The sequence below is a fragment of the Mauremys mutica genome, chromosome 18 (genome assembly GCF_020497125.1).
Source record: "Mauremys mutica isolate MM-2020 ecotype Southern chromosome 18, ASM2049712v1, whole genome shotgun sequence".
NCBI classification, from domain to species: domain Eukaryota; kingdom Metazoa; phylum Chordata; order Testudines; family Geoemydidae; genus Mauremys; species Mauremys mutica.
Window position 1 is genome coordinate 1,498,329 of NC_059089.1, and position 26,360 is coordinate 1,524,688.

Sequence of the window (26,360 nt, forward strand, 5' to 3'; positions counted from 1 at the left end):
TTTCTCATTTTAAGAGGAAAATACGCCACCTGTAGAATTCTAAATTGAGTAAATAGGTGTATGACTCATGCATGGCTTGTGTGACAGTCAGATGAGCTCCTATTTTGATAGGAGAGCTTATAATGTTTCCATTCAGGACCCCACGGATGAAGGGAGAACAGAGCTGTGGGAGGGGAGGAGAAGGGGGGAGTAGATAATTCTGGGGTGCCAGGACATGGGGAGGGTGTGTGCAGGGCTAGAGCTAAGAAGCAGCATGGGGGGACAAGGTAGTGAGAGGTGAAGAGGGAACACAAGAATCTCCCAAGGTGCCGGCAGGTGGTGCTGGCTGAGAGTAATAGGAAGAAGTGGAGAGGAGTGTGCAGGAAGGGCACCGAGGAAGTGGCTCATTCTCAGGTGTTGAAGCGAAGTGGCCTGTCCTTGTGGAAGAGTGGGAGCCCTTGGGGGTCTAGTGCACTCAAGGGGCACCTCCCAAGGACTGTTTAAAAGCCAGGGCATTGCACAGATCCTATGGATCCATGACAGTGCCAGAGGTTCAGCCTTATGGGGAAAAGATATAAAACAAGAAAAGGATCTAAATGCGTGTTTACCATCGCTCCCTCTCAGTCCTCATGGGAATCCCTGATCCATTCCAAAGTGTATTAAAACCTTCCTCTAAGGCTCACCTTTTGGTTATCAGGTCATGTCCATTTGTTAGAGGGTTTTCCCTTCACCCTCCCACTTCCCTGGTTCTTGTCACGCAGACAGCAAGCAGCAAAAGACCAGAAGGGTGCTGGAGAGAGGAGCACTTCTTAAACTGTTTTCAGTTGAGTCTGCAGCTTTTGGGAGATGTTGTTCGGACCTGGGTCTGTGTTGCAGCAGGCTGGGTGTGTCCTGCTCAGAGAGACAGGGCACTGGAGTCCCAAGCTGGCAGGGAAAATGGGCTCAGAGGTCGTCTCAGCACATCAAGTGGCAGTTCCAAGGGGGTTTCTGTGACCCAACCTGTCACATTCCCCTTCCCAGCTCTGACACCACAGACCGTTTACCCCGCGTGCCCCTGCCCAGCTCTGACACCACAGACCATTTACCACGTGTGCCCCTGCCCGGTTCTGATGCCGCAGAGCCTTGCCTGTGCCTCTGTTCCCCTTCCCCCCCCTTAACAAACATGATTCCAATTTCTCTTCCCCCTCCTATTTGTCCCAGTTTATATAGTAGTATTCTCAGCTATACCTTAACCAATCAATTTACTGAAATTTAGCTAATCAATCCTAACATACTTCTCTAACCAATTATATCCCACCACCCTAATTAACTTACACCTAGCAAAATTAATTATACAGCAGTAGAAACAATTAAAGAACCAGATAGATTAACAACAGAGAAGTGGGCACCATAAAGATAGAACAATACAAAAATGAGGGTTTCACAACCACAACCATTGATAAGGGATTTCTTGCCAGACAGGCTGCTGTCAAACTAAGTTTTCTTTAACTATATCTGGTGGCAATGGGCACTATCAGGACAAGATCATCTTCCTAACAGCCCAATAGCACCTTATTTCAGTGTAACTGGTTTGGGATGTGAGGATGTGACGCTTCGCTTCCCAGCTTATGGCTGCCCCTGCTGCTTAGCCAAAGGCCTTAGCCTAAGAACAAGGCCTCAGACTATCCTAGTGAGAGAAGGCCCAGACACAGGCAGACTGAGATTTTGATTCTTTGTTTTCATACTCCTGTAACTAGCTAAGTGATAAAAATACTCGTAAGTTCTTAAAGCATACAGCTTTACAGGCAGGCCTGAATATCTCTATTCTAACAGTGGGGTCTACCCCTTCCCCCATTCTGTGTCTCTCTTGTCTATTTAGATGGTAAATTCTTCAGGGCATGGGCCAGCTACTATTCTGGGTTTGTACTGTGCCTAGCACAACGGAGACCCACTGTTAGTTGGTCCTTAGGCACTAAGGTAATGAATATGATTTATAATAACAACTCTCCTTCCACTTGGAGCCAAGGAAGCTGGCCTTGGGATGTTACTGCTTAAAAATGAGCTGGGGTTAAAACCATGGACTATTCTTTGTGACAAGTATCCCACAAATTCCACTGACCTCCCTTGTTTTCTTTGCCTGCAGTAGGGTTTCCAATTTCCAAACCTGATGTGATCTCGCAGCTGGAACGAGGGGAAGAGCCGTGGGTCCCGGACCTCCAGGGCTCTGAGAAAGAAGTGCTTCCAAGAGCTGCCTTCCCAGGTGAGGACTTGGTTAAATCAACTCAAAAACTGTGTGGGAATGCAGGAAACATTTGGGATGCCCTACAAAGACCCTGTGAGCTCTCCAAGTTCAGGATTGTTCCCTGCAGATGTGCAATCATTATGGCAGATGTCACTCATGGCTTCCCACCTATTCTGACTGACAACTAGCAGCAGGTCCCTCCCCATCTCGCTTTCCCCTGAGCGTTCTGGTGAGATGTGGATCAAAACTGATCCCTTCCTCTCTCCTCTGGGGAAGGGTTTGGGGAAAATCATCTCCTGATAGGACTGATCTCTCCTCCACATATTTTGGTTTGTTCCCCCCTTTTTCCATTCCTCTCACTGATATTTCCTTTCTCTCAGGTGCAGGGAGTGATCTGTGTCTGGATTCTCTCTGTCTCCCATCAGGTGATGGGAAGGTGAGAGAGAATGAGGAGGAGAAACCCCAACAGGAAGATGCTGAGCAAGTAGAACCACATGGGATGTTATCAGGAAGATCCAAAGGGAATGTTTCCGGGAGTTGTGCACTCCCAGAAAAAGCAAAAGCCTGTGAGACTCAGTACAGGCCAGAGGAGAACTTCAGTAGCTACTCAAACCTTATTACATGTGAAAGAATCAACTTGGAAGAGACACGCTACACATGCCATGAGTGTGCGAAAAGCTTCAGTCGGAACTCATACCTTACCACACATCGTAGAACCCACACTGGAGAGAGACCTTATGGATGCTCTGAGTGCGGGAAACAGTTCATTGATAGTTCATCCCTTATCTCACATCAGCGAATTCACACAGGAGAGAGACCCTACACGTGCTCTGAGTGTGGGAAAAGCTTCAATCAGAGCTGCACCCTTATCACACATCAGAGAATCCACACTGGAGAGAGACCTTATGGATGCTCTGAGTGTGGGAAATGGTTCGTTGATAGTTCAGCCCTCAACTCTCATCAGCGAATCCACACAGGAGAGAGACCCTACACGTGCTGTGAGTGCGGGAAAAGCTTCAGTCGGAGCTCAGCCCTTATCAGACATCAGAGAATCCACACCAGGGAGACGCCCTACACATGTACTGAGTGTGGGAAAAGCTTCAATCAGAGCTCAAACCTTATTAGACATCAGAAATTCCACATGAGAGAGAACTGTAACAAATCCCTTAACTAGTGCAGGCCAAAGATTTTTTTTTTAAAAAGATCACATTTGCTAATTCTCACATAGTGATCTTTGCACCATTTTCACTGTGGTCTCTGAGTTCCCCATATGAGTTGCCTGCTTCTGCCTTTTGCAGCTCACCCTTCTTTGGGGTCAGTCCTGTCATTTTTTTTCTATCAACTGCTTTCCTTTGAGTCGTCGGAGTATGTGTCCCTCCAGTCAGGAATGTGCATCAGCTCCAGGTGGGAGAGAGAGATTTGATTCCCAACAACCTACACGGAGGCTAAAACTACCTGTGCCTGACATCCTCTAGGGCTGTACGTGGTGTTGGCTGCTCAAGTTAGTGATCTTGGTGTAAAAAGACAATTTTAGTTGTAGAGCAGATGCAGCCCAGGTGCAGGGGTTGGCATTAGCTTTCCCTTGACCTGACCTAAACTCCATCACTTTTCCTAGTCTAAACAAACCCTGAGCATCCCGGTTATACTGTTCCCCCATTTCACAGCAATTGTTAGTCATCATGTTCTCCCTTCAGAAACAATTTTTTCCCCAGTTGCTCTGATGTTGCTTCGGGTTGTGCTGCAGAGCAGATATTTTTATGATCATTTTCCGCACTTAAAATATATTGAACTATATCAAAGAGCAGGAAGAGGGCAGAGATAGGGGAAAATGTCATTTCACCCGCTGTAGCAAGAGACGTAGTTAGGGTAAGACAGAGGGATTCCCTTATTCCCCATCACCATTCCAATCCCCCATTTGTTCAATTGGTTAGGTCAGTATTTTTTCTAAAGGGCTGGGAAGAGGATTCCCTAGTGACTGATTTGGAACTAAGCAAAATACCCATGTATTTCACTACCAAAGCAGTTGTGGCCCAGGCCCTGCAGGAGGTCGCTTCTGAAGAGATCTCCTTTGTAATTAGGTGCATATTGCCTATTATTTGGGAAATACAATCCCTATGTAGGTAGGGATAGGAAAAATGGAAATGACATTTGTCTTCAGCTCACCCCTGGGACGTGCTGCAAATGTGTAGAAAATGAAATGAGTGTTGAATGTGCTATAGCTGCAGAAAGATACCTATTTTTAATATATATATGACTTTTGGTGTCTTACAGGGATACTGAATTTAGTCCCTAATTTAAATCTGTGCCTCCAGATTAAAGAAATAAAAGAGCATAGTTGGGGGAGTTGTACCTCACTATCGCTACTGATCTGTTGTGTGGCTGGTGAAGAATTCTACACCAGAGAAGTGTAAAATTACTCTAAGTGAGGTCAGAGATTTGTCAAGAACTCAGGTAGAAATCGCAGGTACGAGTGGTTGATTTTCATCCCAGAGATGGAAGCTATGGTGACCTGTGGCCCAGGTAAACTATTTTTAGAATGCTGCTCCCTAGTTAACTGGTGTCAAGTATCAGAGGGGTAGCCGTGTTAGTCTGGATCTGTAAAAGCAGCAAAGAATCCTGTGGCACCTTATAGACTAACAGACGTTTTGGAGCATGAGCTTTCGTGGGTGAATACCCACTTCGTCAGATGCATGCTCATGCTCCAAAACGTCTGTTAGTCTATAAGGTGCCACAGGATTCTTTGCTGCTAGTTAACTGGCACATTCCTAAAGGACGCCACTATTAAATTGGGAACAACTGTCTTTTACCATTTGGATCCAAAGTTTCATGAAGCACAGAGAGAAACAGCTGATTCCTTCAGAGCCATTCCATGCCTGTGGGTTCCAATCTGGCTGCCTTGTTGGACAAGAAGCACTTCCCTGCTGGGCAAATGATGGTAGCCAATGAGGGAATGTATCAGATTCCAAGTTCAGACTGCAGGATACTTGAATGCTGAGTCCAGAGTCTGTGGTTTGGGCTCTTAGTTTTGCTCTTGAGTCTTAAGCATTAGTATCATTTCCCTGCTTCCTGCAATTTTGAAAGATTAGAAAGTGTGAAAATGGAGCACAGGTGGTTTTTCTCATGATGCAGCCTTCCCACGTTGTGTGAGACCCCTTCCACCCACACTTACGGGAGAAGCCCCAGGGAGAAATGAACTCACAGAAATGGAAGGCTCCTAGGTTATTGTAGAATGTGACTTCACACAGAGCTCACTGGGTGGAAATGGGAATTAAGAGAAAACTGCCCTATGGGTTTATATTTTGTAATCTTTGAATAAATTGTTACCAGCAACAATGAAATTAAACAGGAAGTTAATTAGTGTAAAGTAAGAGGCTGATTCTGTGATAACTTTCAGTGTTACAATATAATTCAGGTTTTCTTCTAGTTCTCTCCCTGCCCCCTCCTACTATATCAGAAATGGTGGCTAATCCTGAAATTAAACCCTCACTCCACAGGAATTAGAGTGGGGGAATAGGTGAGACAAATAGCATGTGCGAGAATAGAGACCCAGGATAGACTGTAGTTATTTCTATTTCAAATGGAATTTACTTTGATACCTTTTAAAATAAATCTTCTACTAGGAGGAAAATTACTCAAGACAAAAGGTGTAACCTTTTACCCAGTTCGAGGGTAACAGCCACAGAATTTCCCAGGTCTCTTGTTTGCCAAGCAAAGACGTCAAACCAGGCAGGAGATGTCAAAATCCAAAATGGTGATGGGTGTCTGCTGGGAGCTTTTCTGGGTTGGTTTTTTACATTTTTTTTTTAAATTTATTTAATTTTTTGCTTTGTTTTTGCAACCAGTTGTTTTTATAGGTGCGGAGGCCCCTTTTCCTGTTGAGCACAGCTGTTTAACCCGCAGGCCTGGCTCTGGAAACCTCCTCAGCACTGGCCTTGTGTTTCTTTCATGTTTGATGTCTTTGGGGTTCACACATCCGCACTCCATGCTGTTCACAGCAACAGATGCTTTCAGAAGCCTGCAGGGGTAAGTGGGCCTTTTCCAAACTGACATTGGCCCAAAGACTGCCTCAATTCAGTTGGATTGGAACAGGCCTGTATCACGGGAGTGGTTCACACCTGATTTGCCCAGAGACCTTGGGGGAGTTGTGGTGAGATAGGATAAGTAGGAATGACAACAATGAAGTTAAAGGTAAGGGTAAAAGAGCCTCATCTTGCAGGCCAGTAAGACTGTTCTGTTCATTCCCTCTGACGCATCTGGCACTGGTCACTCTCAGGCAGCACACTGGGCTAGATGGACCATTGGTCTGACCCAGTATGACCAGGTTTGCGTTATGTAAGCCATTGACGGCCTTGTCTACACTGGCAAGTTTCTGCACAGTAAAGCAGAAGAGTCACTGGTTCTGTGTTGTAACGTCTGAGGTGTGCACACTGCCAAGCCACTTAGTGCACAGAAACTGCGCAGTTGCAGCGCTGTAAAAAACACCCCAACGAGAGGCGTACAGCTTCTGCGGCGGGGCTGCAGCACCATGGTGCCAGTGTAGACACCCTGGTCAATTCCAGCGCTGTGATTGGGCTCCGGGAGGTGTCCCACAATCCCTGTTCTCGCCTCTCTGGTCTTCCATTTGAACTCTACTGCACTGACCTCAGGTGACCAACCGTGAATCCCACCCCTTAAATTCCTTGGGAATTTTGAAAGTCCCACTTCTACAGAGACTGATTATGGTTACAGACCCCTCCTGAAATTAGAGCAGGATCTTTTGAAGTTTTATCTCATAGTAAAGTAACACAATTCAAACCTGTCGGCACAGAGGAGAAAGCACTCCTTCACTTCACATTTATTGCTACTGATCTCACTGACAAACTTCCTTTTCTCGGTGCTGCTCCAGGTGTTTTCCCTCTGTTCCCTCCCAGCTGTGGTTACGGGACTGCAGCAGCTCCCCAGGGCCAGCTTTGCTCTTTCACTTACATCCTTCACTTGTTTGGACAGAGCTGTGTCTGCCCCCAGTTTAATTCACATCTGAGAGCTCAGGTACCAGCAGTTCGTTACAAAGGCTAAATTCCCATCACCACCAGTGGGAGGTTATCCTGGGCTGCCAGGGCTGCAGGATTTAGCCCGTGGTCAGTCAAGGTGCTACAGCAGCTGCACTCTTACATTGTGAGTCTGCCATAGACTGCAGAGGGGCCTGACTTGCTGAGAATCTGGCAGAAGGGAGACTCTGGAGTAGAGAAGGAAAATATCCTCAGCAGTCACAGCTGGCAGGAGCAGGGAAGGTTCAGTTTCTTTTTAAACTCCTCTCCCTGCTCAAGCCTGTAATCATTCCTGTGGCTCTTCTCTGAACCCTCTGCAATTTATCAGGGAAAGCAGCCAACCCATGAACCAACCAAACCAAACCAGGCTGTTCTGCCCAATGTAACAGTCTATTGCCTTCCAAGGTTGAATACAAATCAGCTCATTCTATTCACCCAAGAGTTCCACTTTAAGGGCTTTTTGTTTTCTGGTTCCAATCAAATCCTGTGCAACAGCATCATTGTTAACTCACCACTTGGTCACTTCACATTCACACGTTCAAAAAGTGGGCAGGTCTAAGTCTTTCCTCCCACACCAACATGAAAAAAATCAGTGACAGAAAATGCCCTAAAGCACCTCTGCTGCCTTGCACAACAGCTTGGGGAAATACACGAGGGGAAGTGCTTTCCTCTCTCCTCCTGACACCGGGTAACATTTCTGTCTGTCCTTGAGATCCTGCCACAGGGACAGGCTTGAGGATGCAAATGACATGTTAAGGCTTCATTGGTTTGCACGTTCCTTTACTCCTTCAATAGTGATAAGGGTGCGTGAGCGTGAAATAATCCAGCTCTGACTTTCACACCGGCAGCAATTTTCAGGCTCACAATAAAAAAAAAAAATTCTTTCTAACCTGAGCAAGTTGAATTGAGTCGTTGCGAGATGATAAATCCAGAGACCCAGGCTGACTTTCCTTCATCACATGTTTTTAGAGTAGATCACATTCACTGGGTGGGTCTTCTGCTGGGAAGTGTCTGTCCAGTGGCAGCACCCAGTGCACATTCCCCACTTACCAACTCATCTTCAGTATATCGGCCACTGAACCTAGCGAGGCGGGAGGGTCCCAGTGGTCGGGCTCCAGCCCCTGGATCCCGAGCCTGGCAAGCCCGAGTCAGCCGGCCTGGGCCAGCTGTGGGGTTTAATTGCACTGCAGACATACACGGGTGTCACAATCCCAGCTTTCTCCTCAGGGAATCAAGCCCTCATCCCCCCCGTGACAGGCAGGGAGAGTCACCACTGTACTCGTGAGGTCGGAACTGACACTGCCCCTGCACAGGGACACAGGGGAAAGGCTCGGGCAGCTCCTTGGCCAGCTGTGGCTGGCAGGAGACCCAGCGAGGCAGGAGCTGCTCTGGGTTCTGTGCAGGGGAGAGTAACTGGGAGAAGGGGGGAGTTTGTCTCTGATTTACAGGGAGCTTTGCCAGAGTGGAGCCTGTAGGTCACATGCTGGGGGGCTGTGACGGGCACACAGGCTCCGTGCTCTGGAACAGCTCGGAGTCAAACCCAGGCAGGAGCCTCGTCAGTGTGACCCCCCCAGGGGACGCTCTCACTGGGGGAAGCCTCCTTGGCTTCAGCCCCTCCTGAGACTGACCTTGGACCTTTCAGCCCCCCTGTTCCACACCAGGAGCTTCCTGCAGTGAGTCCACCTGAATCGGACATCTCGGAAAGCCTCATCCTCCCCGAAGGGGAGTCCTGCACCCCCAACTTCCACAGTCCCCAGTGACTCTCCGCCAGCGCTGTACAACAGAAGGTTTGTTAGGGGTCTGGGATCCAGCCTGGGAAAGTTCTGTGTTTGCACAGGAAGCAGGAAGATTCAGCAACGTCCATCTTGGGGAGATCCCGAACTCAGAGCCTGGGCTCTCCCCTCGAGTCCCCAACCCAGCAGACTCCTTGCTCCCAACAGCCCGACTCAGCCAGGCCCTTTGCCCCTCGTCTGTCCTTTGTCCTGTTTTCCTGGCAACCTGCTCACCTGGCCTCCAGCTCGTTCTTTGTTCTCTGACTCCTCCCGGCCAGCTGGCCTCTTGCAGCAGGTGCGCCCCGGCCATCGGTTGCTAGGAGACAGAATTTGTGGCCATTGTCTGGGCCCAGGCAGCTCGACAGCAGCCACACCTGCCCTTTGGGGGTCTCTGCCAAGATTTAACCCCCTTGTCCCACCACCGAGATCCGTGATCCCAAAACACTTCAGGGTCATGCCCCCCCCCCCGTCCATGCTCCCCCTGAGTCGTGGCTGTGAGTGGGGCCGCAGCTAAGGGGGAAGGGACACAGACAGGGGTAAGGGGGCTGAGGCAGGGGCCAGAGCTGGGGCTGGAGCCAAGAGTGGAGCTGGGTGGCTCCCCCTCCGCACCCCCATGGGGGCTGGCCCGGGCCCAGCTGCATCCCCCTGAATGTTACTCCATTCCCCCTGGCAGGGTGCACCCCACATTTTGGACCTTTAACCTAGATAATCGTGCAACAAATAGGGGAAACTGAGGTACACACAAGATGCAAACAAAACATCCGGAAAATTCCCACTTCGTCACAGGGGTGTCAGTGGGGTCGGAGCTGGGCAGCAGCACAGGAAAGTGGGGAGGTTAAACTGCAAAACATCCCCCTGTGTTCCTGCAAAAGCCTCTCGTTTACCCCCTAACCCCCTCCCCATGAAAATCTCCACCCCTGCCCTGGCCCACACACACCCCCTCACTCCAACGCAGATTTTTAACTTTTCTTACTTGTCCTTGGCCTTCCACAAACATTGTTCCCATCAAAATCATCAAAGGCTTTTACAATGAGAATGAGAAAACAAACTAAATCAAACCCAAAGAAACCGCTATCGACCTCCCCACCACACACACTTTGGGTCTGAATTTTTCTACTGAAATGTTGAGGCAATAAAACTCTCACTGCTCTTGTCCAGAAACAAACCTAAGCCCCACCATGCAGTACCTGGGGCATCTATGTCTGACCCGCCAAGGCTTCAGCTCCTTTGGGGAGATTTCCAGCTGCCCAGTCCTGCTGCTATTCCAGGGGAGCAATTCCTGACTCCTGTCAGCATTTATCTCAGACCCGTTCTGGGCATCACAGGTTTCTCCGGGAAAGGGCAGCGAGTGGTTCTAGGGTCCAGGGATCCTCCTCCAAATCGAGCTAGAACCTGAGACTCCTTCCCCTTCCCCAGGCTGTGGGCGGGGAGGCATTTCACAGAGCTCTCGGAGCTATAGCCCGTGGCTAAGGAGAGAGAAAAAGCCTCCTATCCCCCTCTGCTCTGGGGGCTGGGTTTCCTCCTGAAGCCTCTGCCCCCCACCTAGTGCCTATGGCTCATCCCTGACCCTTGCTGCTGCTCCTTGCTATAGACTGTGAGAGGAGCGGAGGCAGCGCAGGAGCCTTCTGGGGACGCAGATCTGAGGCTTTGGGGAGACACATTGTCTGAGACATCAGAGCGCTGCAAACCCTGCAGCCACCCCCTCAATCCGGGGCCTGTTCCAGCCCTGAGTCTGGGCTACCGCGATCCCTCCCCCAGAGCAGGGCGCCCACAGATTACAGCCTGGAAATAAGCGTGTGAGACTAACTCCTGTTCTCCCTGACAGGGCCTCCCCTAGACCAAGTGGCATCCCAGACAAGACGTGTCTTCAGTGCCCCCCAGCCCCGCTCCATATGTTAAACCATTGAATACCGTATTTTTATTGCATTTGTAGCTCATTTCATGATTTCGATGCACAATCTGGATGCATGATTTTCTCTATCATATAAGACAAATGTTCATGCTAGGATATGTAAATGTGTATTTATTCATGCCATATATAAGCAAATTAAAAAATCATTTCTTTTAAGCATATAGAAACTTTTAATTTTGACAGTAACTGAAATGTACTAACATCTAGAAATGGAGCCCTCACCAGCACAGGGTGGGCCAGTATTAAATAGTGTTACAGTCGGAGACAGACAGCGTTAGGATGTTAACCCCAGGCCCTGTGTTCAAAGGTCGCTTCTCTCGCCTTTCCCCCATGAACTGAAGTGCAGCATTCGAGAGATCCAGAGACTAGTTGATGACGTTTCCAAGTGCTAAAATAGCGAGCGATGTCCATCTTGCTTTGGCCATTGTTGATTGGAGAGATGGTTTATGGAGAATAAACTTCAAGGTGAGGAAAGGCAGCCCAAAAAGGCCCTCTGCAGGTGCTGAAGTAGCTCAGTTGGGAGAGCATTAGACTGAAGATCTAAAGATCCCTGGTTCAATCCCAGGCTTCAGCAGACTGTTTTATCCCTCTTCATGCAGCAGTGGGCTCTTTCCTGGAAGCCCAGCACTGCCTTTACTCAATGCAAGTCCCTCATTTTGGGCTTCACTGCAGGAAAAGGCAGCATGGGCTTCTGCACCCAGTTGGCCCACCGGACCTTTCTTTCTTCTCTTGCTGCTTCTCAGCAAGGGGAAGAAAAAGAAGCTCCCCCTCAAGTTAGAGTCACAAGGGTGATGTAAGGACGACTTCCTGATCCCTGGCTCCAGTCCTCTGCTCTTCCAGCTGACCCATCAGAGAGCTGCTGCCAGTTTCTCCAGGTTCACCCATCAGTGTGTGCCAGGGTGAGCACCACCAAAGTGCAGGGAATTTGAGGGCAGGGCAGGGCAGTGCACTGTAATGGAGTTTCTGTAGTGTAGTGGTTATCACATTTTCCTAACCTGCATCAAGACGGCTAGGCAGAACTGACACCAACTTGTCTGGGGTGTTTCCCAGAAGCAGAGCACAAGTGTGAAATACGGGCAGCATAGAACCAAAATTCATAACGTCAACTACAAAAATGATACACATCTAGAGATAGCATCATTATAATCAGCCAATCAGAACCTCTCCATAGACCCCTTACACAACAACCTTTATACAATATTGGCTGCAAATATAGAGCAGCGGTCGCAACGGTGATCTATACAGTTACAGATTATGTCAATAACATCACAGGAGGTGACACGGCATCAGTGAGACTGATACTGGAATAGCCTCCAGTTTCGGTGCCCTCGTTTGAAAAAGATGTTGTGAAATTAGAGTTTGGGGCAGCAAAGAGCCACCAAATGTTCTGAGAGCTGGAGAAAAATGCCTTCTAGTGAGCTATTGAAAGAGCTCAACCTGTTTAGCTGATCAAAAGAAGATTGAAAGGTGACTTCATTGAAGTGTTGAAGTGCCTTAATGGAGAGAAAAGATTGGGTATTAAAGGGCTCTTGAATCGAGCAGAGAAAGGCATAACAAGACCCAGTGGCTGGAAGGTGAAAAGAGACAAATTCATATTACAATTAAGGCACAAATATTCAACAGTGAGGATGATTCACCACAAGAACAAGCTACCAAGGAAAGTGGTGGATTCTCCATCTCTTGATGTCATTTCATGAAGACTAGATGCCTTTCTGGAATGTGTTTGCCCCAAAAGTAGCTCTTGTGTCATACAGGAGGCCTGTAATATGCAGGGGGTCAGATTAGATGCTCTAATGGTCTCTTCTGGCCATAAAGTCAACTAATTTCTGAAAAACCGAGTGTAGCATTGGGAGCAGCGTCTGATGTTTTCCTGTCTAGCCGGCTTGCTGCCTAGAACGAACGCTCCTCGAGTGGGGTGATCCACAGGGAGTAGCTGAAACCTGCAAAGTGCCTGGCCAGGGGCAGAACATTAGCCCAGCAAGGGAGGGGTGCGGCAGTGACATCACAAAGGCCTTTGGCAGGACCTCAGACTATTGGTCCAAGGTGGTGGGGAGGTGGTGACCTCACAGAGAGATGCTGACATCAGCCAGGCAGGACAGGGGCGAGGGGCCAGGGAAACCTCAGAGACCCCTGTGGCTTTGCTTCAGCAAGTCTCCTTCTCCAGGTCTCTCTTTGAGGACTGAGAGAGTATTTGGGTTCACGGACGTGAGCACCAGGAGGAACCTCTTTCGAGTTTCCTCCTTCCCTTTTAGTGATTTTACTAGACAACAGCCGTCCCTGTTTAGAAGGTAAGAGCCTCCTGGAGGTTTGAAACCGGTTCAGTCTGATCCATCTGGTGAGAGTTGAATTCTAGGCATGGAAAACACGAGCTTAAGGAGGCAGAATTTTATTCCGCACGTGGGATTTTGTCCCTTAGAATCACTGGAGACATTGGGGTTTGTGCTTTTTGTTTCACCTTTTCCTCCATCCATCCCTCCCTCCTTTCTCTTCGTCTCTTGCTTCTTTTGTCCTTTCTCCTGTTCCCCTCCCACTACCACCTGTGTGTGTGTGTGTGTGTGTGTGTGGCGGGGGATTGCTCTGCAGCTCCCACTGTGGGAGGTCCACTCAAAAATGTGGGTCTGAAATAGTGCTTGGGCAGTGATCCCCCACCAGTGACCTGGGCCATCCTTTGGGCTCTCTGGTGAGAACCCTCAGCCTCCCGTCCTCAGTCTCTACCCTGATTGGCTAAGCAGGGGGTTATTGACAGGGAGGAGACTCAGGTCCTTGTTGTTCTCTTTCAAGACCAAGGAAATAAGTCAGAACCAGTTCTGTGTTTGATGAATTTTGCTGCTTCTCTCCATTAATGGTCTCTGAGCAGTTCATGATTCTCTCTAACGTTGCAGTTCTCCTCAAATACTTGCTGAATAATTCCTGTGCACTGTTGTTGGTCTGGAGCTCATCTGAGAGCACTTTATTCAGGTCATTCAGTGTCTGAAATTCAAGATCCGATGGCGAGTTTGAAAATCAGGGCTCTTGGGTCCTATTCCCAACTCTGCCCCTGACTGGCCGTGTGACCTCAGACAAGTCAATTCTCCTTTCTCAGCCTTAGCTTCTCCCTCTTTCGAGTAGGGATAATAATGATCCGCTCCTACCTACCTCACAGTGCGTGGAGGCAGGGCCGGCTCTAGGTTTTTTACAGTCCCAAGCAAAAAAATTTTTTGGCTGCCCCCACCCCAGCCCTGGCCTCCCCCCTGCACCTCCCTGCCACCCCAGCCCTGGGCTCTCCCCCCCACATACCCCATGCTGCCCCAGCTCTTGGCTCCACCCTTTGCCCCCCACTGCTCCCCCACCGACACCCCCCCTGCCACCCCAGCCCTGGGCTCTGCCCCCTCCACCCACACCCCCTGTCACCCCAGCCCTGGGCTCTCCCCACACACACACACCCCTGCACTCTCCTTCCACCCCAGCCCTGGGTCACTGGTAACTTGCCCCTCCAGGGCGGGTCATTCAGCAGGGATTTTGGATGTGCACAGAACACAGACAGGATTGGTTCCCATATGGTTACAGAGCGGCAGTAAAGTGGAACAATTTTCAGCTTGTGTGATTGGAGGAGATCTGGATGCATATTATAAGACTGTCCTCCATAAATGAGGAAAAGTTGAGGTGCCTTTATTATTCTTTTGTTCCACTCTTTCTTTCTCTGGGGAATTTGCCAATGCAATATCACTGTCTTCCTTTTAAACAAATAAAACAAAAACAAACAAAATGGAAATGGCTGTTGAAAATTGCAATTCCAGTCCTAATAACCCCTGGGAAGCATTTCTTGCTCAATTTTATCCTACTTTTTCTACAGCAAATGACAGTGGATCAGCATATTTGATTTGGGAGAAATGAAGTAACAGCTGCCCAAACTGAGCTGGAGCACTCCTGAATGTTGAGGTGTTCAGATCTGGAAGGCAGGTGCTAGATTCCCTTTCTGAACATTAACTAAAACTGGAAAGGAAAAGTCAATTTCTGCTTCCACGGCTCAAGAGTGGAAATCCTCCTACGTGCTTGGTACTGTATCTAGAACTGTCCAGGTCCAGTAGAGCCTCCCCTCCCTTACTTTTCATTTTAAATTCTAGTGGGATCCACGTACCTCCCTTGCCAGGCTTCAGCTAGAGAGGGGCCCTGTCCATTTAGTTCCCCCAATTCCTTCTTTGGGGGCTGCCAGGTGAGGTCACACCAGTATCCCTCAGCCAGTCTGGGTATGTCTTCTGAAGGGGATGTCTGGGCCAAAGCTTTCTAGTCCAAAACGTCGGTGGCTGGAGAGGGGGTGCCATATTCAGTAGTTTAATTTTTGGTATTGCACTGATTGACTGCTGTGTGCAGTGATATAGTGACCCCCCCCCCCGGGTGTTTGAATGAGGCTTTATACTGGGGGGGGTGAGGGGGCAAGTGGGGAGCAGGTGGGCGAGTGGCAGGTGGGCACAGAGGTGAGCAGTGAGCCAGCAGGGGCTCTAGGGGTGGGCAGGGGGGTTTCTGGCAGAGGAGGGAGGAGGTGAAAGGAGGGGAGTGGTGGGTGGGAGACTGACTAGCAGGAGATGCAGCAGGCCAGCGGGGGGCTGGGGGGTGAAGAGGGGTGTGATGGTGAGATCTGGTCACCCTATGGGGGCGGTTTCTTCTCCCTCCTCCAAACCTTCCTTTTCGGCCCACAGCTGTTTCGGGGGGGCGGCGCTGGGGAAGGAGGGTTGGTTTCTGCGGGGCGGGCGGCACTGTGGGGGGGGGTTGTTTCCACAGGGATGGGTGGCGCTGGGGAGGTGTTTCAAGGGGGCTGGGTGGCACAGCAGGGGCCCAATTTTATATTCTTGCTTTTGGTGTAAAAATAGCTAGTTACGGCTCTGGGACCCCATATTGTGCAAGGTGCTGTACGATCCCTGGACAACACTGGGACACCCAGGGGGTTCCCCCCAATTTCCCTGAGCCTCTGCTGCCCAACTGCTTCTGACTCCATCTGGATCACCCCCCCCCTTGCAAAAAACCCACCTTGTAAAACAGTCCTTCTTTCCCTGCCCCCTGATTCTGCTTTCACACCCTGGGCCCATCTCCTCTCTTTGTCCCGCCCCCTTCAGGTGATCAGAGATGGAGGCAACTTCAGCCACTGGAGACAGCCCCAGCGAGCGCTGCAGCCCGCCCGGGGAGGGTGTTTGCAGACACAGGAAGGGAGCAGCTGGGACCGGGGGGTGCTGGGAAGAAGGAGGCAGGAGAACAAATCCCAGATGGGGGGGGCAGCTCCTGGGGGTGGGGCTCTGGCACACACTGGGGGTGGGGCAGCTCCTGGGGGTGGGGCTCTGGCACAGCCCGGGGGCGCGGCAGCTCATGGGGGCGGGGCTCTGGCACAGCCCGGGGGCGGGGCAGCTCCTGGGGGCGGGGCTCTGGCACAGCCTGGGGGTGGGGCAGCTCCTGAGGGCGGGGCTCTGGCACAGCCCGGGGGCGGGGCAGCTCCTGGGGGGCGGGGCTCTGGCACAGCCCAGGGGCGGGGCAGCTCCTGGGGGCGGGGCTCTGGCACATTGTGAGGCAGGAGCCCGGGCTCAGCAGCTGCTCCCTGGTGGCCACGTGCTGCCGGCAGCGCTGGAGCCACCCGGGCCGGAGCGGAGCCGCTGTTCTCAGCTGCAGCAGGAGCTGCCCCCGGCCCCGCTGGGCTCCAGGTGGGGACGGAGCCTGGGGCCCGGGGTTCCCCTGGGTGCGGCTGGCAGGGCGGGAGGGGAGAGGCCGGAGCTGCAGGCGGGGAAGGGCGGCGGGGCAGGCGGGGGGGTTGATCGGTCTCTGGGCACCAGGGGAGCCCCGGGGCAGAGTGTGTGTGTGAGTGTCCCGGGCCCAGGTGTGCGCATGGGGGGAGCCCCGGCACCCCAATGCCCTGAGCCCCGGCTGGGGAGGCTGCTCCCCCCTCCCGTGGGGGCTCCGGGGGAGGAGGCTGCGGCGGCTGCAGGTGGGTGCTCGGCCCCCCTGGGAATGACCCGCTGCCGGCAGCTTGTGGCGCCTCCTCCGCTGAGCTTTTCCCCGGGGGCCGCCTGGGCGCAGCTGCGATCAGCTGTTTGCTGGGCAGGCTCCACTCCGCTGCTCCCCCCTGCTCCTGGGGGGCTGAGTGAGCCCCCCCAAACAGCCCCAGGGGTCGGTGGGGGGGCGGGGCCAGCAGCAGCAGAGCCTCCCCCGCTCCCCTGGGGCTGCCCCGCCCCGCTCAGGCTGGGGGCTCTGCCAGGGCCCCCGCGTGAATCGCTGCTCCCTGCCCGCCAGGCTCGGCTCCGGCCACAGCAGCGGCGGGAGCCCCGGGGAGCCCGGCTGGGCTGGGGGAGAAGCTCCAGATACCGGCAGAAGCTGCAGTGTGGGGGGGGGGGAGAGGAGCCGAGCTGAGGGGGGAGGGGGAGAGGAGCCACCCTGGGGCAGGGAGGAGAATCCCGGACCCTGGCAGAAGATGTGGGGCTGAAGTCCCCGGCTCGGGAGCCCCAGCCACCTTAGGGCAGACGTTGCAGGGCTGAAGCCCTGACCCCCCTCTGTGTGGAGCTGGCCTGAGCCCCTCTCGCCCCATCCCCCCTGTGGAGCTGGCTCCCCCTCTCCGGCTGTGGAGAAATTCAGCCCAACTCTCCCCATGTTGGTATCTCCATTCCCCCTCCCCGCCCCCATCACCCAGCCATGGATGGATTTAGCCCAGGAGGCAGGGTCAGTGTTGGCCCCATTGGGCAGGCGGGATCTAGGGCACAAGGAGGTGAAGTGACTTTCCCCAGGCTAAGCAGGGAGTCTGTGGCAGAGCAGAGACTCAAACCCAGAACACCTAAGCCTTAACCACTAGGCAACCTTCCCCCCGAAGGAGAGGGAATCTCCTCTGCCACTTTGAGTGTGTGGGTGGAAGCAGCCACTAGACAGAGCTGTCAGGAGGTGGGGAGGGGGGTTGGATAGTTGGGGGGGTGATTAGAGCGTGGGGGGGTCTCTGGAGGGGGCGGTCAGGGGACAAGGAGCAGGGGGGTTGGATGGGTTGAGGGTTTGGGGGGTGCCTGGGAGGGGTAGAGCGGGGTCGGGGCAGGCAGGGAGCAGAGGGAGTTGGATGGGTCGGGAGTTCTGGGGGTCCTGTCAGGGGCGGGGAGCAGTTGGATGGGGCGTGGGAATCCCGGGGGTCTGTCTGGGGGCAGGGGTGTGAATAAGGGTCAGGGGGACAGGTAGGGGATAGGGTCCTAGGGAGGCAGTTACAGTGGGGGGGGTCCCAGGAGGGGGCAGTCAGGGGACAAGGAGCAGGGGGGGTTGGGGGTTCTGAGGGGGGCAGCCAGGGGGCAGGAAGTGGGAGGCAGTGGATGGGGTGGGGCTAGGGCGGGGCTCCCTGGGTGCACACCCTAATGAAATGTGCTGCACACGCCTATGGTCACAGGGGTGAGCCACTTGCATCCTTTTCCTGTTTGTGCCATTTCTTTCTGTCTCAAAACCTGAGAACAATTCTCTCTAGTTCTTCCCCTTTTCTCTCCCCTCCCCACATGTGGCTAGAAAACCCCAGGAGATTCCCTCGTTTTCCCTAAAGTTATTGACTCTCTAGTCTCTCATTTTCCCTATTTTCTCCGTAATTCTTAAATGCTCCTCAGCTTTGGGATGTGAACCCAGCCCGTTTATCTGCAGCAATTTGTCCTTGGGTAGGTGGAATTTGCTGTCCTGTGTCACTCCCCCAGCGTGGGTGCTGGTTAGTAGGTGCTGGCTGGGGGAGCCCGCAGACACGGCTGCCTCTGGGGGGAAGATGGGGGGGCTGATCTCTGCCAGCGACAGGACATGGCCGCACAGGAGGGGAAGGGAGGAGCCAGTGTCCCTATGGGGCCTGCCCAGCCCCTTTGGTTCTGCTCCTTTCCAGCATTTGTTCAGAGACTTTATTACTGGGGAGGCTGAAAAATCTCCCTGTGGGCTTAGCCTGGCAGGAGGGGCCAGGTCTCCCCTGCAGTAAAGAGCTGGAGCATGTTCCCAGCATGGCAGAACCTAGGCTGTGTCTCTGCAGGGAAAGATCCCGGGGGAATCGTGATGTGACATGAACTAAAGCCTGTTCTGAAACCTCCACAACTGCCCTTCTCGCCCTGCCAGGCTGCAGGATGACGTCCGTGTTTCGCTCCAGCTCATCCCATCCTCTTATGGGACAGGGAAGGGAAATGGCTGCAGTGGAGCCAGTTCAGGTAGGGATTATCGGGGGTTTGCTGGTGGATTCCTGCTGGAGGGAGAGGAACAGCAAATACACCGGAGGAGGGAGGCTTGGGCAGTCTGGCTTGGAGGTTGGAGTAGCCAAAACATTCACGGGGGGAGAATGGGAGGAGGCCAGGGTGTAGCAAACATGTTGGGACTTGTTCAATATGTGGCTTCCATTCTAGGAACAGACCCACGGGGTTAGAAGGTGGAAATGCTCTAATTTGTGGGACAGGAAACAACCCCCCTAGGTGGGGCTAGGAAAACAGACCAGACTCCCAGGGCTGGAGCCCGACCTGATTAACCAGCGGCTGCTGAGAGATGTGAGGGGCACCCACCAGGGAGGCTTTGGGGGGGGTTCTTAACCTTTTTCTTTCTAAGGCCCCCAACGTGCTATAAAAACTCCACGGCCCTGCATGTGCCTGGTTCTCTGCATATAAAAGCCAGGGCTGGCGTTAGGGGGCGGCAACCAGGGCAGTTGCCTGGGGCCCCATGTGACAGGCCCCCCCCTCAAAGCTAATTGCTCAAGCTTTGGCTTCAGCCCCTGGTGGGCAGGGCTCATGGCCCCAGGCTTCAGCCCAGGCAGGGAGGTTTGGGCTTTCTGCCCTGGGCCCAAGCGACTCTGACACGGGCCCTGCTTGGAGGCCCCCCTGAAACCTGCTTGCAGCCCCCCAGAGGTCCAGGGACCCCTAGCTGAGAACCGCGGCCTTAGGGGATGTGCCCCTCCCCCATACCCAGCTCCAGGGCTGGCCTTAGAGAAAATGGTGCCCTGGGTGAACTTGTATTTTGGTGCCCCCCATCCCCTCTGGCCCCCACGGGCTCCCCACCATCATGTCCAGACCCCGATGCCTCCCTCTAGGGCCTAATTTGTATTGAAAGAGGCACCAGAGCTCAGCCCTGGCACAAATTCAGCACTGGCAGGGCGGCCTCACAGCAGCGGCTGCTGGCCGAGCGCCCAGCTCTGAAAGCCATGCCACCGCCAGCAGCAGCGCAGAAGTGAGGGTGGCCTGGTGTGTGGTGTATTGTGCAGCCTTTTATTTTATGTAAAGTGCAGTTTGTAATGTGGCATTACACCACCACGGGGTCGGCTCTGGTGGCGACAGTTTCAAGCTTAACAGAGTGAAAGTCGCCTCTGCTACTTGCTTCAAATGTACAGTCTTTAGGAACACGCAAAGACCAAGGGAAGTGACCACACAGACATTCACAAGCACAAGGTCTAGTCGGTTTTACAAGTTTTATTAAAGTTACAGTTAAGGTTATGACGCCCCAAGCGCACAGAAATTCTATAAAGACTTGTGCAAAAGTTACACCTCTAGTTCCACTCACATCCTGACAATAGTATTAGGGTCTGATGTGTCTCTCATGGATTGATCATCAGTAGAGGGATGGTTCCTGCAGGAATTTCCCACAGGGAGCTCAATTTTCCCGCTCTGGGCACCCCCTTTTTATAACGTGATTCTGATTATACCTCATTAGCATTGACGCACAACCTGTGTCCTGTGGTTAAGGCACATTTGGAAACAGAGGGGCCTTTACAGAAATTTTTTTATTTAAAATTAATCTTCTGGCTAATTGTTCACCCTGTTCCCACTTGGTACCTCTTTTCCCATCATCTTAGGGCATCGGGTTTTTCCTCGGCCATTTACTTCTGTCAGCATTTCTTAGCTCCAAGGCCTAAAATAGCGAAGCTAAAATCTTGCAGGTCTCAGCCTACAGGCCTTGCGTGTTAACCCTATTTACGTAGATACCTAATACGTGATTATTCTCGCTACAGACCGAACAATCGATTCTCTATTTAGCACACAGTGATTCCATGTGACATAATTTGTTAGTTAATTATAACACCACACAATAAATGAACGGTAAACTAAAATCATTGGCTGCCATTCCCACCCTTACTCCTACACTGGTGCTGTGGCCTGTGGTGCCTGGCGCGCTGCCTGCAGCTCAAGATGGGCTTTGCGCTCTCACACGGGGGCTGCATCTTGCTGGAGCCCCAGATACCCTGCAGCCCTGTGGCCACTCCTGGCTCATCAGGGGCCATTTCAGATTTTGGGGAGGGGGCAACTTTAACTGTGATTCCAGGGGCTACTGAGGTACCTGGAAAACTGTAGGTTTTTCTGCAGAAAATAACTTAGAAATGCTTCTGTCAGCAAATTTCTATCTAATTGTTATATAAAGAAAGATAAATATATATTGATTCCAATTACAGCCACGTATTAAATTTAAGAGTAAATTTAGAACAATCAGGAGATAATACAGCAAGATATTCCCTCTCCCAAGCCTTGAGGTATCAGTTCTGGAGCTTTGATGCAGGTGTCAGAAACACAAGTTTGATACTTTGCACCCTCTCTACTAAAGAGATAAAAACAGACACACTCTGTGTTACTGCCATTATCTCCTCTATTTTAGTCAATTTGATTTTCATTCTACTGATAACGTATTTACTTACTTTTATATACGTGATTATGGTTTTTTCTCCTTTATTAAGAACAGGAATTAATTTTTCTAGTTATTTTAGCATTTATGTTTACTGATCACAATGATGTATGTGACTCACTAACATTTGACTCCATCACTGCTATCAGTATCATACTCGGAACCGCATTTATTTTCATAGAAGTTTTAAGTTACTTTCCAGATGTAACTGTACCATGAAGTTTGGGGGAGACGGGGCCCTGCACCTCCCCCACTTCCTGTGATTCACCGTGAGTCTCAGCCAGCCAGTAGAGCAGAAGGGTTGTTAGACGACAGGAACACAGTCCCAAACAGAGCTCGTAGGTACAGACAACAGGACCCCTTGGTCAGGTCCATCTTGGAGGGTAGGGAGCCAGACCCGGTTCTGGCCTCCCTCCATTTCCCCAGCCAGCTCCAAACTGAACCCCCCCCTCCAGCCGTCTCCTCCAGCCACACCCCCCGGCTCCTCCTCCAGCCTTTGTCCAGTTTCCCAGGCAGAAGCTGTCACGTGGCCCCATCCCCCCTGGGCTCAGGTCACATGCTCAGCTATCGCCCCTCAAGTGAAGTCACACCCTGATATCCCATCCCCAATGCTGACAGTCCCAGTAAAACTCCCCCGCAACATCCCCAGCTCAATCCTCCCCACTCCCTGCTTCGTCACACACACACAATCTGTGTAACGAATGACAAAGCACAATACGGCAATAACAGTAATAATGATAATTACTCCAGTCAGGCCAGGTGAGGCGTTTTAGAACTCGTTACTCAAAGAACTGAATTTAAGCATAAGACAGAAATAAAATGATGAAATGCACAGACCCATTAAAAAGCTAAACTACCAGCACTGTCATCCTGACCGAATGTGAAAGAATAAAATTACAGAGACTCTATGTACTTTGCGCATTTTGACAGGAAGTAAAAGGAAGTAACAACAGTAACTGAAGTGTCTGTGGTGGGGTGAGTGTGTGTGTGTGGGAGGGGGGGGGGAGTGTGAGACACACCCGCTGTCACTTCCAGCCCAGCGGCACTCACTAGTCCGAAGGCTCGTTCACATGGCAGCAGGGGCCAGCAGCCCCCACTCCTGACCCAGAGGCAGCAGCACAGAATCTTGTCCCCCCAGCTCAGCTCAGCAGAGACTGGGCACAGAGGCAGGAGGGTGGGGCCTTCCCGACATCAGCAAACCCCCCCCCTCCCCCCGCACAGCACAGGAGGCTCCTGGGAGCAGCTTGGCCGGGGCAGCTCCAAGTGGGGAGGGGGCAGGGCTGCAGGAAGAGCTGCAGGGGCAGACAGCTGAAGAGAAGTGGGGGGAGGAGAGACAGGACACCCCTGCTGGAGGAACCCCCTCAGCAAGGCCCCCCTGGACCATAATGTCGTCTGCCCCCCACTGAGTCTGGCCCCGTCCAGCTCTTCACAATGAGAACAGCGCTGGGCTCCCTGCCAGCGAGCTCTCCCTGCACCTGCCAGGGCCTCCATCTCCTGTGTCCGTCTGTGGCTAGTAGGGGGGGATGGATCTGCTGGGAGAGACAAGGGGCTCTCGCTTCGTCCCCTCCCCCTGGCGTTTCCTGGCTGCTCTGAGCGGGGTGGGGGTGGGACTCTGCCTGTGAGCCACCCAGAGCTTCCATTTGATTGGCTCCTCTGCCCCACGAGTGTGGGGCTGTGAGTGGGGCAGCAGGTCCTGAGTGTTGGACTCTCGCTCTTTCAGGGGCCGGTGACCTTCGAGGAGGTGCCTGTGCATTTCACCAGGGGAGAGGGGGCTCTGCTGGACCCCGCTCAGAGAGCCCTCTACTGGGATGTCATGCAGGAGAACTATGAGACGGTGACCTCGCTGGGTAAGGAGTCCTGTTACCTTGGTCAGTACAAGCTGTGGGGTCTCTAAAGAACCTGAGCAGTAATAACTTTATACCTTCATTTGTCATAAAAGTTTTGACAAGTTTCCTTGCCTCCCGTTTTTTGCCTCATCTCCCACCCACTAGAATAATTTTTAGACATTTGTCATCAGTCATTTTTAAATTTCATTTAATGTATCCTTATTGGCTACATTAATAACTGTAGGTTTCATGCCTTTCCCTCATTTTAAGAGGAAAATATGGCTCCTGTAGAATTCTAAATTGAGTAAATAGGTGTGTGACCGATGCAGGGCTTGTGTGACAGTCAGATGAGCTCCTCTTTTGATGGAAGAGAGTATAACATTGTCATTCAGGAGCCCAAAGGTGAAAGGAGAACAGAGCCATGTGAGAGGAGGAGAAGGGGGGGAGTAGATAATTCTGGGGTGCCAGGACATGGGGTGGGTGTGTGCAGGGTTAGAGTTAAGATGGAGAAAGGAGGGATGAGGTTGTGAGAGACGAGGAAGGAACAGAAGATGCTCCCAAGGTGCCGGGAGGTGATGCCAGCTGAGAGTAAAGGGAAGAAGGGGAGGAGAGTGTCGGGGAAGGGCACCCAGGAAGTGGGCTGGGTGGGTCAGTGGGAGGGAGGAGAGGTTTGGGGATCCAGAGCTGTGGGGGATCCCAGACTTTTAACCCCGAATCCCTACCCAAGCCTTGTTCTAGAGCCTACACTCCAGTTTTCTTTCTGTTCAGTTTCACTTATATACATGTTTTCCCCAAATATTATTTTAACTCTTGACCTCACTTTCCCACTCATTACGCCCTCCCCATCTCTATGCACAGAGACCTCGGCCACCGATCCTGAGTCCTTGCTGCATCCTCCCTCCCGTAGCAGGGCCCCTACCCAGGCACAAATGGGCACTTTGTTGATGATGTCACAGGCTGGTGGTGTAGCCTGTGCAATTTTTACACCTATAAGATTACGTATTGGGGCACAACTCGCCCTTGTACATGGCTACTCAAAGTTAATTGAGAAGATGAAATTTGGTGGAACACACAGAAACTTGATTTAATGGAGACAGTTATAACTGAAATCATAGGCAAGGATCAATCTACATAATGTACCCGTTGCCGAATTGGCGCAGAATCCACGGGACCGGCGGACCTCCTGCAGGCAAGCCGCCGAAGGCTGCCTGACTGCCGCCCTCACAGGGACCACCCGGGCGGCCCCCGCGGCTTGCCATCCCAGGCACGTGCTTGGATAGGGACTCGCATGCCTCTCCTTTTTCACCAGGGTTTGAGGATTGCAGCTTGTCCTCCACTGTGTTCACTGGACTAACGTCTAATTCCTGTGCGTTGCTTTCTCTCCAGGGGCTGTGAGCAGTGTGTGTGTGTGAGAGAGGTGGGAATTTTGGTGATACTTGTATGATGCCAATACGCACCTCTGTTTCCCACTGTGGTTGGTATTGCTATGATTATAAAAAGCAGGAGACATGAGGTGTTTTGTCACGTAGCTGTCATGGGGTGATATGAATGGGTCATTAAGGACAGACTGGGACCAACCTACATCAATGGAATACCCGACAGAGACAAGGGAATAATTGTCACCTGTCCATGGGAGGATCTCCGCTTGGCTGAGTGAAGCACACATGGGCTCGTTACATTTTTTGGGAGCAGGAATAACTGGGCTCGCAGACACAGGGAGCTCTACTGGAGCAAAGACAAATGGACAGGTGCAGTTAAAGGAAACCAAAGCGTTTTCTACAGCAGCCTGGCTCAAGGGCATTGGCCAGTATGGACTATATTGTCTTCTTTGCTTCCCTGTGCTAATCTAAGGACTTTCCAGTGCTGTGTTTCGGTTCACTAATGAACCCTGCTATGTTTTAACAGTCTGCCCAGTGCCACAGCAAAAACTTGCTCTGTGCATTGACTGAGGAACAGTCTCTGAACAGGAGTGTCGTTCAGCTGGACCTGCTGGCAGAGCTAACAGGTTGAAATAGGAGTGTTGAAGCCAGAGGCTTCCCAAGCACTGTTTAAAAGCCCAGGCATTGCACAGATCCCATGGATCCATGACAGTGTGCCTAATGGGGAAAGGATATAAAACAAGACAAGGATCTAAATGCATATTTTGCATGGTCCCCTCATCAGTGCTCATGGGAATCCCTGATCATTTCCAACGTGTATTAAAATCTTCCTTAAAAGCTCACCTCTTAGTTATCAGGTCATGTCAGTTATGTTAGAGGCCTCCCGCTTCCCTGGTTCTTGTCCCGCAGACAGCAAGCAGCAAAAGACCAGAAGTCCGAAGCGCAGACAATGCCATGTTTATTGGGGTTAGTTTCTAAGCAAGCATATTCCGAAGCCCTTCACACCAGTCGGGCTTATCTCTATACTCCCATAGAGTCTGTTCCCCAGTGTTTCCTTCCCAGCTCTGATGCCGCAGAGCCTTGCCTGTGTTCCTGTTCCACGTTCCCCCCTGTTAACAAACATGATTCCAATTTCCCTTCCCCCTCCTGTTTATAGAGTAATATTCTCAGCTATACGTTAACCAATCATTGTACTGAAATTTAATGAACCAATTCTAACAGATTGTAACATAATTCTCTATCCAATTACATCCCACTACCCTAATTAACTTACACCTAGCAAAATTAATTATACAGCAGAGAGAAACAATTAGAGAACCAGACAGATTAACAATGGAAAATTGTGAGACATAAATATAAAGCAATACAGAAATGAGAGTTTCACAACCATTGAGAAGTGATTTCTTGCCAGACCAGCTGCTGTCGAACTAAGTTTTCTTTAACCATCTTAAGATCTGTTTCTTTATCTGGTGGTGATGGGCACTATCAGGACAGGATTGTCTTCCTAACAGCCCAATAGCACCTTATTTCAGTGTGACTGGTTTCGGATGTGAGGATGTGACCCTTCGCTTCCCAGCTTATGGCTGCCTCTGCTGCTTAGCCTAAGAACAAGGCCTCAGACTGTCACAGTAAGACAAGGCCG

At 51.6% G+C, this 26,360-nt stretch overlaps 1 protein-coding gene and 1 non-coding gene across 2 annotated transcripts in view; both read left to right on the forward strand.

Annotated features, from left to right (window-relative positions):
• Positions 1–253: 253 nt before the first annotated feature.
• The window catches only part of LOC123352651 (zinc finger protein 436-like), a gene marked incomplete at its 3' end in the record, with an annotated part of 49,199 nt that continues 23,092 nt past the window's right edge, over positions 254–26,360 (forward strand). Inside the window, exons 1-2 of the mRNA XM_044993087.1 lie at positions 254–266; positions 2,764–3,130. Coding sequence (XP_044849022.1) covers positions 254–266; positions 2,764–3,130 — 380 coding nt within the window. The remainder of the gene's footprint in view (positions 267–2,763; positions 3,131–26,360) is intronic.
• TRNAF-GAA lies at positions 11,413–11,485 on the forward strand. The gene has a single exon. It is a non-coding gene; the product is annotated as a tRNA-Phe (tRNA).